At 35.9% G+C, this 18384-nt stretch overlaps 1 protein-coding gene across 3 annotated transcripts in view; it reads right to left on the bottom strand.

Annotated features, from left to right (window-relative positions):
* Positions 1–5730: 5730 nt before the first annotated feature.
* Positions 5731–18384, bottom strand: part of ZNF654 (zinc finger protein 654) — a 92579-nt gene continuing 79925 nt past the window's right edge. For all 3 annotated transcript variants that reach the window (XM_041734767.1, XM_041734769.1, XM_041734768.1), the window contains 3 exons: positions 15040–15181; positions 9460–11806; positions 5731–8884 (listed from right to left, as the gene is read on the bottom strand). In XM_041734767.1, coding sequence (XP_041590701.1) covers positions 8877–8884; positions 9460–11806; positions 15040–15181 — 2497 coding nt within the window. In that variant the 3' untranslated portion in view covers positions 5731–8876. The remainder of the gene's footprint in view (positions 8885–9459; positions 11807–15039; positions 15182–18384) is intronic.

The raw sequence follows: 18384 nt of genomic DNA, 5'->3' as shown, positions 1-18384 counted from the left end.
TCTGCATTACTGGCCATCAGGAAAATACAATCAAAACCACAATGAGATCCCACCTCACACAAATGAGAATGGTGAAAATTAACAGGATGGGAAACAACAAATGTTGGAGAGGATGTGGAGAACGGGGAACTCTCTTGCACTGTTGGTGGGAATGTGAACTGCTACGGCCACTCCAGAAAACTGTGGAGGTTCCTCAAAGAGTTAAAAATAGAGCTGCCCTATGACCCAACAATTGCACTGCTGGGGATTTACCCCAAAGATACAGATGCAGTGAAAAGCCAAGACAACTGCCCCCCAATGTTTATGGCAGCAATGTCCACAGTAGCCAAGCTGGGGAAGGAGCCTCAGTGTCCTTCGACAGATGAACGGATAGAGAAGATGTGGTGTATATATACAATGGGATATTAGTCATAGAAAGGATGAATACCCACCATTTGCTTCGACGTGGATGGAACTGGAGGGTATTACGCTGAGTGACATAAGTCAATTGGAGAAGGATAATCATTATATGGTTTTACTCATATGAGGAATATAAGAAACCGTGAAAGGGATTATAGGGGAAAGGAGGGGAACTGAGTGGGAAAAATTAGAGAGGGAGACAAAGCAGGAGAGACTCCTAACTCTGGGAAAAATATAAAGGGTTGGAGATGGGGAGGTGGGCAAGGGGGTTGGGGTAATTGGGTGACGGGCACTGAGCAGGGCACTTAATGGGATGAACACTGGGTGTTATACTATATGTTGGCAAAGCGAACTTCAATTATTATATATATATTATATATATATGAAGGTATTAACTTCCTTTATCATAGAACAAAACAAGGCAGAGAAAACAACACAAAACAAAAGCCCATATCTCGTATATTTCCCAAAATTAAATTGAGTATGTTGAAGGGAATCTAGAAGTGGAAAATATATCTAAGACCTATAATTGTAGAAATATGAAAGTCAAAAAGGAAGAAACTTAAAAATGAAGAGGTGATAAAATATGTAGTTAAGGTGGGAAAAGAGAACAAATATTGGAAAGTTTAGTGTGATATAAAAATGAGTCCTAATGGAAAAAGGCGGAAAAAAGGGACCGTCTAGTTCTATATACTATTCTCCCTCAGTCCTGGAGTTTTCCAGCGCTGCTTGGTCAAGAACTTGCTCTTCCCCTGTCCTTCCAGCTGGTCTTCTGGCGAGGGGCCTGCTGTGCTGACTCTCAGGTGTGTATACCTGAGGGAGATGCCCCCTCCCACCCCCCGCGGATGCCGGGCTCCCTGGGAGCTGTTTACCCTGTGAGGTCTATGTCCCTTGGCAGCCCTGCCTCTCCCAGGTGCAATGTGAAAAGAAGAGATATTTTAAATAAATAAATAAATAAATAAATAAATAAATAAATAAATAAATAAAGGCTGCAGCCTGATTTCTAGGTCTGGAGTGGAGCTCCCAGTGAGGAATTAACTGCAGTCTCCCAGTCCACAATGGCCTAGATGCTCCTTGGGGCAGGGGCAGGTACGCTGCTTACTTGCACAGAGGCAGGACAGTGCTTGCTTTCCTGTGCCCTCTCCACTTCCGCCTGTCCCAGGTGGAACATAGAATAGCCAGCTTTGTGCACTTCGGGACCTTGGAATCCAGGGCCCTGTGCCACTGGACCCACACTCCCGGGGGCGCCTCCCCACAGCGAATGGAGAATAGTCGTCTCCATCCGTTGCCAGGTTCTAGGGTAAAGCGAGCTCTGGGCAGGCCTAAGGAACTGGCGGGCTTCTCCCAAATGCCCTAGAAGGTTGTGGCGCTCCAGCCCTTTACCAAAGTGGGAACAGGATTTGTGGTATGCTTTACCCTGGGGCGCCCCAGGAATCTTCATGCTTCATGCCCCTCTGGCGCCTTTGCCCATTTTCACCGCTAAACACATTTCCATTAAGGAAAACTCAGGTGCAGATTTTTTAAGTTCTCCTGTGTCGGGGGCTGGGCTTTCATGACCCAGAGGCTTTTGCCACTCAACTTTTGCCGGCTAGTCTCTATTACCCTCCCCAACTTGATTTATTTTTTATTTTTCTGCCTTCCTACCTTGTTAGAAGTGAAAACTTTTCTCTCTGTAGCATTCCAGCTGTCCTCTTCTTTAAATCTCAGGTCAAATTCGTAGGTATTCAGGATGGTTTGAACGTTATCTAGGTAAGTTTGCAAGACCAGATGAGTTGAGGACTCTACTCTTTCTGCCTCTCACCAGTGTTCCTGGGAAAGCTTGTTTATCAGAGCTAACTATATCACATTTCCATCGCACCGCCACTACTACTGTTGAGCTAGGTTCTAACTCCCTTATGCGAGGTTAGTTGAAGACCTATAATTGTAGAAATATGAAGACCTAAAATTGTAGAAAATCTATCAAGGGATGCCTGTGTCTTAGAGTTAGGGAATATTGCACTTCCATTGCACCTCCACGCCTACTATTGAGATAGGGTCTAACTCTCTTATGTGAGAGGGTAGTTGAAAGCTGCATTTAGGAATTTTTGTTTCAAGAGACATGTACAGTGCATTTTTTTTTTTACACCTCCACATCTATTGTTGAGATAGCGTCTAACTCCCTTAAGTGAGAGGCTAGTTGAAAGCCGCATTATTAGCTGTTACTGTTAGTGTGGCAGCAGCTCCTAATCACCTGAGGGAAAGTAATGGTCTCTGATCAAGACTGCCAAGGAATCTGACTTAAACACATTCTACTTACCTCTAGGTTCTTCCACATTTTTGGCATATTTTAGATTTGTTAGCATTTAATTAGGGTATTGCTATCTAGTAGCTGTAATGTAGATATTGCAAATCCAGGTGAGTAAATTTAATGTTTTAAAAAAATACCACAGCTAAATATGTTATAAAATAAACTGTAAAGGAGCATAAGCTTTCAAACATGTTTATACTAATTTGACAGTGGATGTTATATGGTATATACTCAAAAGATAAAAATCCTTCATTTTTCATCAAGTATTAATGAGTGCCTACTATGCTAGGTACTGAAGATTCAGAGAAATGACATAGACCTTCCTTTTTTTTTTTTTTTAAGATTTTATTTATTCATGAGACACACAGAGAGGGGCAGAGACACAGGCAGAGGGAAAAGCAGGCTCCCTGCAGGGATCCTGATGTGGGACTCGATCCTGGGATGGCAGGATCACACCCTGGGCCAAAGGCAGGTGCTCAACCACTGAGCCATCCAGGCGTCCCCTAGACCTTCCTTTCAAGGAGCTTTTGGGAGTATTGCGAATAAACAGATGACAAGTGCTCATCATGCTGGTGTGGGACTATATAGAAGGCATGCCCAAACTTTTCTTTCATTCATTCCTTCATTTATAAAGGGAGGAAATAGTATTTATTGAACACTTGTTTGCCAGACATTATACTGTGTGTTGGGAATAAATACAAGTTCTTTGGAGCTTGCAGTCTACTGAGAGGAATCAGACAGTAAACATGCAAGAAACTATAAACTGTGCCAGGAAGTGTTATGGAGAAAAATAAATCAAAAGGAGGGGGATGAAGCAGATGTTGCTATTTTATATAGGCTGTCAAGAAAGGCTTCTCTAAGTAATAATGAAAGACCTGAAGAAAGTGAGTGAAGTACAGAGGGATGTTTTAGGAAGAAACAACAGTAGAGGTTCCAAAGAAGCAGCAGAGTGCTTGGCGTGTACAAAGGAGGCCAGAGCAGCATGTGCAAGAGGGGCTACAGAGTTTAGAGTTGCAATCAAGATTGATCTAGAGCAGGGTTTCTCAGTCGGGGCACTTTTAACATTTTGGGCTAGATAATTCCTTGTTGTGGAGGCTGTACTATGCATTGTAGGATGTTTAACAGCATCCCTTGCCTCTACCCACTAAATGCCAGTAGCACCTCCGACCCTCCAGTTGTGGCTACCAAAAATATCCCCCAATTGCCAAATCCCCAGGGAACAAAATTACCACCCCCCAGTTGAGAACTGATACAGAACCACTTGTCCAAAATCACTGAGATCATGAAAATATTCTTTATCTGTGTTGTTCAGTACAGTAACCATCAGCCACATTAGCTATTACGTTATAGTTATAATGCAGTTATATATTATAATATTGCTAGTACAATCAAGGAACTGAATTTTAAGTTTTATTTGAATTTCAGTTAAATTTTAATAGCTATATATGGCTACTGTATTGGATATTGCAGATATATACTATTGTATAGAGTTTGGCTCTTACCTTTTACCTGTCTTCATCTTCTGCTATTCTTTCAGTCTCTTGCTCCAAACTAGTCACGGTGGTTCCCCTTGCTATTTGTTCATTAAGCTTGCCTGTTGTTTTTATTTATTTACTTGAGAGAAAGAAAGCAAGCAAGAAAAATAAGTGGTAGGGGAAGGCAGAGAAGAGAGGGAGAAGCAGACTCCCCTCTGAGCAGGGAGCCCAACCCTGGGATCATGACCTGAGCGGACTTAGCTCACTGCACCAAGGCACAGTCGAAATTTAGCATTTTTTTTTTTTAAGATTTTATTTATGTATGAGACAGAGAGAGAGAGAGGGAGAGAGGCAGAGACACAGGCAGAGGGAGAAGCAGGCTCCATGCAGGGAGCCTGACGTGGGACTCAATCCTGGGTCTCCAGGATCAGGCCCTGGGCTGAAGGTGGTGCTAAACCGCTGAGCCACCCAGGCTGCCCTTAGCATTTCTAACAAATTCTTAGGTGATGCTAATTTTGCTGCTCCAGGACCACACTGTAAAAATCACTGCTAATAGAAGAAAATGAAACATCAGCCACCTATCTCTACCTTTCATCCTTTGTCTCAAAAACCACTGATCTTCAGGCAAGTCTGACACTATTTGCATATATTAGAGCCACTCATACTCTATATTTGTAGGGAAACCTGAATGCAGAGTAAAAACTGCATGGCATTAGTTTTAAAAAGACACATCTGATTTTTCAATCCCACCTCTCCTGCGTGACTTCAGTCAAGTTATTTAGGTTGTTTTTGAACCTTGGTTTCTAAAATGCAGTGTTCATATCTTTTGAGTTATTTTAACAAATAGGAGGAACACATACAAAATAGCTAGTAATTTAGTAAAACAGGAGACATTTCTCCTCCAGTGTGTAGCACTCATAAATAAGGCATGAACCTCTCTCCTACTTTTAGTTTTAATTCTATGTAATACTGGATTGCCTCCATTTGACATCTTTATATAGCCAAAACTTCTAACCCTTTTATTAGTTGATTCTTGAGACTGGTATGGAACTTATATTTGCTCTGACAAGCAACCTCATTTGTTTCTCTTGGAAGCATATTTAGTAATATTTGGTTGCTTTCCAGAATTCCTCAAGTCTCAGAAAAGAAAATATTTACAACCTTATTTCAAAGTGACTTCCCAGTGGTTTTTTTTTTTTTTTTGAGTTCCACCAGATGCTCTTCACCTTTGAAGACTTACCAACACAGATAAATCCATCCACTGTCTTTCATTTAGAGAGTTCTGAGATTTGTCTACCTATTAAGTTTGCAGAGGGTACCCAAAATAACTTTAGTAACCAGCATTCTGTCAACTTGTAATTCCTTTAGACATTAGTTAAAATAATGTCTAAAATGTTTTATGTAAATTTCTAGATCTATTTTAAAATGTTTTTAAAAATTAATCATCTGAATATGAGAACATTAATTGGAGTAATTCATTATCTCGTAAGACATAATAGAAATTTCTTACTATATACCTTAAGCCTAATTCCTTTTGAAGCAGTATGCTACATAAAACTGAACACTTCATTACCAACAAGGACAATGTTTTATTGAACAGGTCTATATACAGTACAAAAAATTTCTTGAAATGAGACGCTATTGTTGAATTATTGCAGTTCAATGGCTCAGTTTTAATTTGTACTCTTATAAAATGCAAAGTAAAATAATTTAATGTTCAACAAGGAAGCACAAATTTCCTTTCTTGCTGAATCTGTAATATCTTTCACATATTAACAATTCCAAAATGCATATGCAGCATTTAGGCATTCTGAAAAGGTGTTTTACAGTACCAAATAAATTAAAAGATAAAACTATCATCCCTTTTAGGTTTTCCATCCATACAACAGTTTAAACCAAACATGAAAGGAGTACGCCTGAACCTTCAAGTGTGATTTGAAAAGAATCACAAGTTCAATGTTTTAAGTTATCTACTCATTATATAATTGGTGGTTTAAAAAAATGAATATGGCTAAAGCCCAAAGTACCAGTGTCCTTGTCCACGGAGATCCCTCTTTTCTGTAATATCTGAGCAGCAAAAATTCATATTTGCTCTTTCCTTGACCTTACTAAAATAGCAAAAAGTTTATATTTAATGTTTTGAAGGAAATTTTTATTTAAAAAAATAAGGATTGAAACTTGGTCCATGTAAGATAAACATATCCTCAAAATAGAAGGAATTGAAAGTAAAAGAGAAGAATCTGAGGAGTAAGAAAGCTTCCTTTTCTTCTGAATCCCAAATTAAAATTGTTGGAAGTTTATGCACCCCACAAAAGCAAAATGATGTAAGTTTATGCTTTATAAGACATACATAATGAAATGTACACATACTTTCAATAGCAATTATTTGATTAAAGATAAAGAGGTTTAGAACAGTGTGGTCAAATAGATTTTTATAAAACATTCCTTGATTTATGAATAGAATGATTTGATCTGTTTCAGAAACGATTTTCCCTTAGCAACATAAAAGTAGGAACAAAATCTCAAATTAAAGACAAAATTAACAAGTGGATTATGTTTAAAATATCTTGGTATGGTACAAAATGCAGAGTGAATGAAAATAATGTGCAGAACATGGATTTATGTCAATAATTACAAATTACAAAAAATAAGTTAAAAAATGTGATAAAATGTTAAGTTGTAATTTTAAACTTCTGGAAAATGTACAAAGCAGAAAATTATATTTCAAAAACACTTCACTGTCTAAATGAACTAGTTCCAAACAGACTCTTTATTACATGATGTATTTTATAGTGAACTGAAGTAGAACTCAAGCATTATATTTTTAGTATTAGGAAATACGGAAAGCGTTGTGTTGTTTTTGTCTGGTTGTTTTATTTTTTTTTTCTTTAGTTGACTTTAAAGTTTTTAAAATCTGATTGAGTTCTGTTTACTTATCTGTTATTTAAATATTAATTCCACAGCCTAATGTAGGCTACACAAACAAAACAAAAACCTCAATTTGATTGAAATGGACTCATGACTACCAATTGCATAGTAGTGAATGAATAAATAAACTAATAAAATTGAGCAATTTCTTTGAAATCTTTCATGACCTGGAAATCCCGATTTAATAAAGTCTGGATGCTACTGTGGAAGGATGTCCCCATCCTTAGTGACTTCATTCAAGAAGCTTTAATATCCAAAAGTTTGTAATAGTAGGGTCCAATAAAATTATCTGCTGAACAAAATTATCGGTTGGAATAACTGAATATTTGGTTGACCATGGCACATAAGTAGCTCCATTTTTTAAGAACTTGCCTTTGCATTTTTGTTCATTTTATCTCCGCTACAGATTAACAGACTTACAGGTAAAAGAAGGTCTATGAGCTTCCTGTTTTAGAGAAGTTTTAGAGAATGTACAAGTGGAACATATCTGAGAGAGTATCTTAAAAAATATTTTTGTGTTTTAACAATTCATTGACTAGTAAGTTAAAATCTTCCTTAGGAAAATCACTGGTCATCCAGGAAAATAAAAGCATCAATATATCTTAACTGTGTTCTTGCTGTGCAAATTTTTGTGTAAATATTTCCTTTTATATATAAAAATTACTATTCAGACCAAATTCATCACTAATAAATAAGAAAGCGTGAGTAGTATGGCTTATAGTAGAATTAACTCTCCTAACTGAATAAAACCAATGAATTCTTGTCCTGATTCTAGCTGACATTTTTTTTTACAGCCAATTATTTTTATAGGACTGTACTTAGATAACTCACATTAATGTCTAAAAGGACCTTACTATGAATCATCAAGCAATGTCCTAACACTACTCTATATACAAATAGAAATATCCCAGTGTGCTTATACCATTATTCACATTGAGTTATTTGCAATTCAGTGTTTTCCTTCAATTAGATAGCCTTTAATGGTCTTAGATTCCTCCCATCTCTCCCCAAAGTTACTGATGGTACTTTTTCTATTTAATTGACACTACTGCCTTTAAATACAATTCTCTGGTATTACAAAAATGGAAAGTGAAATATTCTATCAAGAGCTTATTAGTGAAGCGTTGCTGTTTTGTTTTCTTTTGTTTTTGTTTTTTCAGTGCTGGCATGCCATTCATGGAACTCTGTCCTGTCTAATCAATCAACCTGGGAACAACTTACAATCTTTTACGGATAGCATGGTGATAAATCAAGTTTTATTTCATGTATCAGTTTCTAAATTATAATAAACCAAATAGCAATATTCTCTAAATCATGTTTGAAGAGAAGGGAGGACATAATCTGATTATGCATGACAAGAAAACAAATCTCATTTGTAGAATACTTTAACTTGTTTATTGTAAACCAACCCCTCCCCCCCTTTTTTATAATGGGTTAACTTTTCCCTTTCTGTAAGGCCATAGCTGGTTTTTCTTTGACTAGTTCTTTGAACACGATTCTCACATAAGCGAAACTGAACATGCTGCATTAAGTCATCAGCTTTTTAAAAAATGTGGTTTTCTGGATAACTGGTACTTTGGGAGTTTTGTAATAACCCTTTTGGAGTCTAAACCAGCACATCTCCTCTCTGAGTTCATTCTAGAAAATGTGCTTTGTCTTTATCTTTAGTAATCCAAGACCGCTTGAAAATTAAGGCCATCAGGAAAATAGCAAATTGATGATGCAATTTCTTGTAGTGCTTTTTTCACACTACTACTTGATCAACAGATCTTCCTGAAACATTTTTATCAGGCACCTGTAAAACAGAACATGTCTGTTAATTCAAATTTTATAGTTCAACTGGAATCCTGTAAGTCAGATTCCTGTTTATACTCTTATTAAAAAAAATATTGATGTTAGTAGAAAGGCAAGACTTTCGCTCAATTTTGTCTTTTGATTATTTTCTGGTTAAACTTTTGTTTCTGTAAAAGCAGTCCAACTTCACTTGACTTATATTCTGGCATGCAAATGAAAAGCACTTTCATCACAATTACTCTGTTTCTAAAACTTTTATAACATGAAACTTGGAATGAAGAAATGCCTCAGACACAGTGAATGAGTATGTCAAAGAGTATGAAAAACTCCAAGTTCTGTCTTCCACAGAAAACAGGCTATACCTATGCACATTACTTAACTTGTGAAATTTCAGTTGCTTGATCTATAAAACAGGAGTAGTAACATCACCTCATAGTGGCTGTATGGATTAAAAGAAATAATGTATGGGGTGGTGCTTTATTATCTGTGCTATACAAACGTTAACTTTAACCTCATAAAGATCTATGGCATTTTCTATTTCTACAGATATACCTATCAAGAAGATAGAAGACTTACTTTCATCATCTGAATCAAATCCAAAGAGTGTCTGACATTTCTTTTGTGCAAGGTGAGCCTCAAGTGCTTCTGCATTACAGTAGGTGGTCAGGCATTTGCCACATCTTAATCTTTTCACGGATTTTTTACAAACGTTATCTTGATCAGAACAGGCATCTACTCTATCAGTCAGAAATTTTCTGCGTTTTGGCATACTAAGGTACCGTTCATCAAGGTAACTGGGAGGCAGTGGTCTGACATACGGCTTTGTTAAAATTAAGCCATATGAAGTATGTTCACTCGTCAGATTTGGTTTGGAAGGTGCCTGAGATACTGGCAGAGTATTATGTTCTTGTGGTACAACACTGGGTAAAATGGAACCATTTTCTGTCCTGATTCTATTTGTATCAATTTTCAAAGCAGGATCTGACACAACTAAAGGTGTCTGCTCTATTCCACTGTGTCCATTGACTAAATCACTAATACTACAATTATTTTCAGAATTTGGCTCTATGTCAGGCATCTTTTGGTCTATCAAGCTTATATCAGAAACAGTGTCATCAGAATGTTCATTTCCATTCTGAACTAAACCATCTGTTTTCTTTTCCATACTTTCTGTACATGTCTTTGGTTCTGTGGAATCTTTCCTTGATTTGCTAGTAGAAACTGGCAGACTAATAGTTTGTTTCTCATTACTAGATGAGTCTTTTTCCTGATGATGAGGATTTGAGTCTGTAAGAACATCCCAAACAATTGTTTCACTTGGTTGTGTAGATGATTCTGGTGTTTTACTTAAATAGTGCTGAGCTTCATGTTCATATAGCAGAGGAAGATCTTCAAAAAGCTCATGGCATTCTGGAAAACTACACTGAGCTTGAAATATCCTGTGACTTTTTGTGTGCTGAGCAAGCTGGAATGGTAACTTAAATGACTCATTGCAATTAAAATGCAAACAAAAGTACACATTTGGATAGCTGTGTCTATTAAGGTGATCTATAAAATGTTGAGAATCTTCAAATTGCCTTTGACAGAATTTGCATTTTCCTTTGCTCCATTTCATTACTGTTTGCCGCACGTTTAAATCAGTTGGATGTACAGTCCTTGCGTGTTTATTTAGAAATCCAATTCTTTTAAATATCCTGACACAACCAAGAGCAGGACATTTGAAGTTTCCTTCTTGATCTGTGGCATATATTTCTTTTGGATGGCACACAGTTCCATTGATTTTATGAAGTACTGAAGTTTCTTGATTCAGGTCATAATCGTCTTCTTCATAATCACCTTCTTCATCTTCTTCCTCCTCATAGTCATCCTCACATATAGTCAAAGGCTCTGAGACATTATGTAAAGAAGTATCAGGACTCCCATTTTCAATCATGTTTTCAATAACATCTTCTGATACACTCACGGGAATTTCAATGAATTCAGCCACATGTGCAGGGATGATTTCTTTGTTTCCATCACTGGAAGCAGTAATTGTCTCTATTTCCAAATTCTTATTTTCAGAATTCCCATTTTCAAATGAAATGAAAGTATCAGAACAATTTATTTCTTCCAAAGCAGGGATTTCCTGATCCTCCTGCTGAGCTGCAGCAATTTGCTGTCTTTGTATTTTCTTAACATGATTCTTTAAATGCTTCTGCATAAGTCCTCTGTTTCTAAATTTCCTACCACATATTACACATGAAAAACTGCCCTTTTTCTGATGAGCTTGGGCATGCCTTACAATGTGACCACCTAGAAATTCCTTGTTACATAACATACACCGATGCCTTGGGACATTGTGATCTACTTTGGAAACATTAAGAGCCATAAGATTTTTCTTTGTATTAATGGGACTCTTAGGTTGCACTTGAGATATATCATCAGGATCAAGCTCTCCAGTGCTCTGATCTGTAAGAGAGTCCAGCCCTTCATCTAAACCTTGCTGTTCCACTGCCTTTTTTAGATTACCTGTAGAATTTTCCAGTGTATTTTCATTTAGAAGTCTAACTGCTGACTTATCAGTCAGTAATGCTACACAGTTTTTCTTAATCATTACAAAGTTCCAGAATTCGGGATCAAAAAACAATCCCTTTTTCAAAATTGGAAGTAATTCAAAACGAACACGATTTTGAACACTACTTGTGCCTTCGTTATATTCCTCATCTGGACGTTTATAAAGCTCTTCAACAGTATGATAAGCTTCCAAGGAACGCTCAAGAAAAAATATTGAGAGTGCACAAATCCTGAGGATCTCCAAATCATTTGGCAAAAAATGTGCAATTGTTTTATAAATTAAACACTTAGTTTTGGGATCATCATGAAGATCTAGTTGTAGAGCACAACCACATATTTCAACACAAATTTGTAAGCCATCTTCTTCAACCTGTAAAAGGAAAAATATCATCACTAAATAAATACCTTTGTAAAAAAATTATTATACTTTTATCATTTTAAAATACAACTCTGAAATGAAGGCTGCATAAACACAGTATTCCAAATGTGCAGTTTCCCTCAACAGGTAGCCTTGTTTAAGTCTTTTTTAATATGTAAGTAAATCTTTTTTAACTTGAGAATAATCTGGAAGATATAGCAGTTTAGCTTCCAGTTTGTTTAATTTTCAAATTTGATAATCTCTATGAACTATAATATAAAACGGTTCATAACCTTATGGTGATTAAGGTTTCTTACAAATACAGCCCCCTGTGTATTAGGTACCAATCTCACATTTTGAGGCAGAAGGTTAAATTAAATATATTTAAAGTATTTATCAATTTTAACATTTAACAGTGTTAAAAAAAGAACTATATACTTTTTTTAAAAAAACTGCTTGTAGAAATTCATAAATCTGCACTAAAAATATTACTTATTAGGTAATATTATCTCTCCAAGTAAAAGTGTGGCCCACATGAAAAGGGCAATTACATTCCTTCCAAATCTAATAAAAATCATAATAACAAAACCTACATGGAAGTTATCTGAAAATTATTCAAGCTTTGAAACTCTTACTGATGACTCAAGGATAACTGCATTGGGAATTTACTATCCATCTACCTTAACTCAAATGATAAATAATGGCCCTAGTAATGTGGAATGATAAATGCTTGTTTGAATAGAAAAAGACACAATGATAATATGTCTTTACAAGTCTGTGCTTGTGTGTGTACTGCCTACATATGGTACACTATGGATGACAGGAACACTACCTTGCCAGCCTCATGTCTTCGTTGTCTCTTACATGCTGTGTAACCCTGCTTAACTACTTATAGTTCTACAAGCAGACCTTAACTTTGCTCATCATAATCCCCCTTTACCTAGCTAGTAAATTCCTATCTATATCCTATTCATTGAGAATCAGTTTTACTCTGAAAGTTTTTCTCCTCATTCATTCTGGCCCCAGCCCTGGGACAGAGTTAAACATTTCCTATTCTTTCCACGGAGAGTAGCTTATACTTATTTATAAAAAGCACATACATAATTGTTTTGTAACTGTGTATGCCCCTGCCCCCTGACTTTGAATTCTTAAATCACAGGTAGTATCCTCCCACCATTAGCATAGAAGTTGGCATATAGTAACCTTTGAATAAATGTTTGTAAATGTGAACAGGATCAGATCTATTCTACTAATGACTATAACTTCCTCCTGTATATCCATCATTTCAGCTTAGAATCCTTTTCTGAATTCAAATTTCTTATTTCTGTTTATCTGTTACAATTAGATATTTGCACCTAGATTTTGTGAATTCAAAATTCACTGCTTCGAAACAGAATTCCTTCTCTTACTCCTGCCTTTATCCTTTCTATATCTTTTGTCTTATCATGTATCCAGTTGCTCAAGTCTAAAAATTTTAAGATCATGACAAAAGACAACGGGCTACTTCCTTACCTGAAATCCTTCAACAATTCCAGCACATTGACAGACTGAAGTTCCAGCTTGCAGTGCAGCATGCAAGTCAAGGTCTTAAGGATTTCCAACCACCACCCCTACCCCTGCAACTTCCTGGAGTCTCTTTGATTAGCCTCCTCCCTACATTTCTCTACCCTATTAATGCTGAAGGACAGTTGTGAAAGAACAAGTAATACAAGGAGGCAAAAAATGCTCGGTAAACTACAAAGTCCTCTACATGTTAGTATTAGCCTGCTCTACCATTCATAACCCAGCTAAAGCATCTTCTGTGAAGCCTTTCCAGATATGTCATTTGTAATGTCTCATTCTTCAGAACTCACACAGCATTGTGTCTCTTTTCAAAGCACTGAGGCATACTGAAGCATAAATGATCTATTCAATCAGTAAAGGTGTTTTTAATAGAGTATAAATAGTTAAGCACATTTTAAAATATTTATTTCATCTTTGAATTTTTCCTCTTACAATCTTAAGATAACTAGACATGTGAATATAAGAAAGCTTTATGGTAACTATATGAACTTCACCTATATTGTAAACTTTTTATAACAAAAATCTTTCAACTTTTGGTACAAATAAGAATCCTATGTAAAAAATATACATGGGTACATTTTATTTTATTTTTGTTTTTAAGTTTTACAGGTGATTCTGACGCACTTCATATGTTGAAATGATTTCATAGCATAGTTTGGTGTTTGGGGTTTTTTTTCTGTTTTTAATTGGGGGTACAGGTTAACTTTGACAGTGCATTTGAATAAATATTTCACTATTTAATAATGAAACTATGAATACAGATAGTAAAGTAAATAGGAAATTTACAAAACTCTCTGAATGCAATGTTGCTAACTTTATATCATGAGGATGTAATTATACCACATGGTCATACATCTTATGAGTGATAATGGAAGTGGTAACTGCATAAGTATATAAGAAAAAGTAAAATATATTATTTAATGGATGCCTCTTATATATTTAAAAGTAACCTTCATAAAGATTCAGCTAAATGGAGCTACCTAAAGTACAGGGCAGTTTTATTTCCTTATCTTTGTATTCAAAGTTCAGTTAATATTTGAGGGGAAAAAGTTAAAGGATCTGCAGGATCCAATTTCACGTCTATTTAGGAGTCTTAGGTTGAAATGTACCCACATTTAAGTGACCCATGAAAAACTTCCTTTAGAACTATTTTTAAAAACAGGTAGTGGATTTCACTATTACTTCAAATATATTCTTTAAAAGTTTGTCAGGTTTCAAAAATGCCTCAAAATTCATTGTTCCTTTTCACCTGAACACCAGACTTAAAACTATGAACCCCCATATTTTTCTGTGGAAGTGAGCAGGCATTACCTATGGATATACAAAGTCCATTTGCAAATAAGTTAAGATTCTACAAACAGGATTTAGGACAGTGTTAAAAGTGACAAACATTTAATTTTAAGGGAAGAGATAAAAGCTTCTTATGGAAGCAGTTGTTCCATATCAAATTTTAAATAACACCAAATTGATAGTTGTTCTTTTTCTCAGTTAATTTCACTCATGTATACCCTTCGTACCATGTTGAGAATTTGAGGTTGGGGGAAGGGAAAGATGTAATACATGGAGAATGTGGCTTTAAAATCCTCCTTCCCTTCAAATAAATTTTATCATAAAAGATTCAAGTTTCAGTAAACTGTCATTTAAATTTATTTAAAATTAAGGGATAAAGATATCCTATTTACCTCATCTTTAATGATTTTCATGAAAGGAAATATGACTCTCACATTAGTTGCTGTTCTTAAAAGCTGGTAGCACTGATCTACAAAAACTTGTTTTGAAGGATTAGACTTAAGCTGAAGTTTACTCCATATGAAAATCAACTCCCTGTAAATGAGAAAAACAAGAAATATCAAAAATACAGTTTATTCAAATACAGATATTAGCTATCTTTTGCTGATTCTATAGTACCCTGGCTGGGATGTATACAGAGTTGGCGTAAATGGATATTATGGTAACCTCCAAACTACTTCTGCTACCTGTATGGGACTAATAGAAGTCAGCAGAGATAGGGGTGGTGGTGGTGGTAAATCAGAAACTGTAATCTTACAGTGGTAAGGAATGAATTCTAATCATTTGCTGATAATTCTAGGCACCTCTAGTACGTGAAAACAAGATCTAATCCCTATGTACCACTATTAATGATACTACTTTAAAAAAATAAACTTTGGTCCTGAATACCTACTTGTAAATTTAGAAATCAGTTTTGTATTCTTTCTGCAAAGAAATATTCATATTTTTCATTTTCAATCTATTAAGATTGTACTATAGGTTACTATAGTTATAGGTTAACCAAAGTACTATAGGTTAAAAGTGTATGATACTATAGTACTGATTCTGAAATTTTATGTTTAAGATCATCTGCTCATCTATTAAGATGGGGTACTTTTTAAACAGACAAGCTACGGACAACTTAAAGTATTTCACAGGTAGATTCTTTTCTAAAATATGGCCAAAGTTATTAGATAGACAAGATAGGAGGAAAGGAGTTTTGAGATAAAGGAAATAATAAGATATAATTGATATATTTAGATATCACATGCTAGTAAATTAGAATTCTTTAAAATGTGTCATGTGACATAAAGCATGATAATCTAAAAAGTATTAAAATAACTGACAAAAAAAACTTTTAAGAGATTTACTGAGTATGTACTTTGAGCCCAACATATGTAACTATTAAGTCTGAGATAGCTTGACTACTATCGTGAAGGAGCACATGTTCCAATACAGAAAACACAAAAGAGAAAGTGATAGCAAGCAACGTTGAAGAAATAAAACCAAAATTCTATTTCCATTTCCTTCTCTCTGTGAGCATTCATTTTTCAGTCCACAACCCCACTTTTTTTACATACATAAATGCTTACCAGGTTTCACACCTTTGCTCCCAAACCCGAGCTCGGACTTCTCTCCCAATTTCCATTCCTGCATATTTCAATTTACATTGCTATCACCATAACTCACTTAGAATGAATGATACTCCTGCAAAACTGCTTATCTTTTCTCTAAGTGAGACAATGACAATAAACATTCCTCAAACCTGTTTGGTTCTAATCTGTTTATTTCCCACAGCCTATGTATTTTTTTCTTTTCTTTTTAAAGATTTTTATTTATTTATTCATCAGAGACACCAAGAGAGAGGCAGAGACATAGGCAGAGAGAGAGGCAGGCTCCATACAGGGAGCCTGATGTGGGACTCGATCCTGAGACTCCAGGATCACACCCTGGGCCAAAGGCAGGCACTTAATTGCTGAGCCACCCTGGTGTTCCAGCCTATGTATTTCAATTATATTTTTGCCCACAACCATACCATGCTTCTCAGTGCAACTACCTTAGGCTCTCTATGTACTTCTACTGGGGTTGCTAAACTGATCTTTTCCAGACTTTCAAATCATTTCATTCAGTGCTTATTCCATATGTCATGTAGTATTAATAGCAACAAAAACATGGGTTTTGGAATCAGAAGGATAGGATTTTAATCCTGGGCACTCTTTGAGGTTAATTAGTTAATGTGCTTTGTTTATTCTCCTTAAAAAAAAAAAAAGATTTATTTATTTATTCATGAGAGACACAGAGAGAGGGAGAGGGAGGGAGAGGGAGAAGAGGGATGCATGCAGAGGGAGAGGGAGAGGGAGATGCAGAGGGAGAAGCAGGCTCCCCACAGGGAGTCTGATGTGGGACTGGATCCCGGATCCTGAGATCACGACCTGAGCAGACGCTTAACCACTGAGCCACCCAGGCATCCCTTCTTTTGTTTATGCTGATTTACTGTATTTGGGAAACTACCTCATTTCTAAGATGAGCTTATCTTTCAAAGTCCTTATCAAGTACTCGTTCTTCATGAATGCCTTCTTGAATACCCCAAACTAAAGTGATAACAGAGGGTCCTTTTCAAACAGATGGTCCTTTAGAACAGATCTTCAGAACAGATCTTATCCCTCTGGTTTGTTTCATGCCTTTCATATATCCTTATTGATATTTTGTAGGTCCTGCTCCCCCAACTATTACTACATTGTAAATCTCAATGACACATTGTATAGTGGTGGTAGTGGCAAGAACATGAGACTGGGAGTAAGAGACTTCTCAAAAGGGCATTATACATTAACTGGTGTGTATTACCCAGTTCTCAATGAGCCATCTTTCTCTGGAACTAGCTCTACTACACACGGTTAGAATCCCAATGGCCGTATTTCCTATGTGATCCTCCACACTAGGAAACCGACCCCAGAGTTAGGCCAGTCAGAGTCCCTGGAATGTTCTCAGCTCTAACCTATGAAGGCTGGAGACTGTTGACATTCCTTCTGGTCTGCAACAGGAGAGAATGAAGTCAACTGGCAGAAAAGAGAAATCCACATCCCTGGTAGCAGTTATATTTGGGGACCTACTATATCCCTTTTTATGTCATACCCCAGTATTTTTTCCACATGTAATACTTTTTCCCTAAACTAGTTAGACATAGGACGTTATCACTTGCAAACTGACTAGTATAAATTCCAATGCCATCTTATTCCTAGCTATGTGGTTTTTCTTTCTTATCCAGTCTTCTTATGCATAAAGAGAATTGAGGTTGGTAAAATGTCTAGTATATACCAATGTTTAATAAATCACCAATTTCCTATATTCTTTCTTTATCTTTATAGTCTTAATGGTACCAAGCACTAAGATTTATTCAATAAATATTTGGTAGTTAATAAACTGGTAAAAATAAATATACATAAAAATATATTCCTAAATGCAGCACTAAGAGGGAGCCTGTTAAAAATATATTAAGAGAAACTACAGACAGAATGGTATAAAAGATGATGGTGGACATTCTATATAAGGGGTATTTTATGATCAAGGGGATGAGGAAAGCAGATTAACTGTGTTTTACAAGACATGCATCTCTGCAACAGATTTAAAGAGAAAAAATAAAAAATGATATTTGGAAGTTATGGCATTGCATTCATTTTTATACAGATGAATGTTTAACATATTAGAAATGTATATATTCCCCAACTTGTTCCAAAAAATAAGTTGAGATTCCTAATATA

The sequence above is a fragment of the Vulpes lagopus genome, chromosome 20 (assembly GCF_018345385.1).
Source record: "Vulpes lagopus strain Blue_001 chromosome 20, ASM1834538v1, whole genome shotgun sequence".
Taxonomy (NCBI): Eukaryota; Metazoa; Chordata; class Mammalia; order Carnivora; family Canidae; genus Vulpes; species Vulpes lagopus.
Note: the sequence above shows the minus strand (reverse complement) of the source record. Positions and strands in the feature narration are given on the sequence as shown.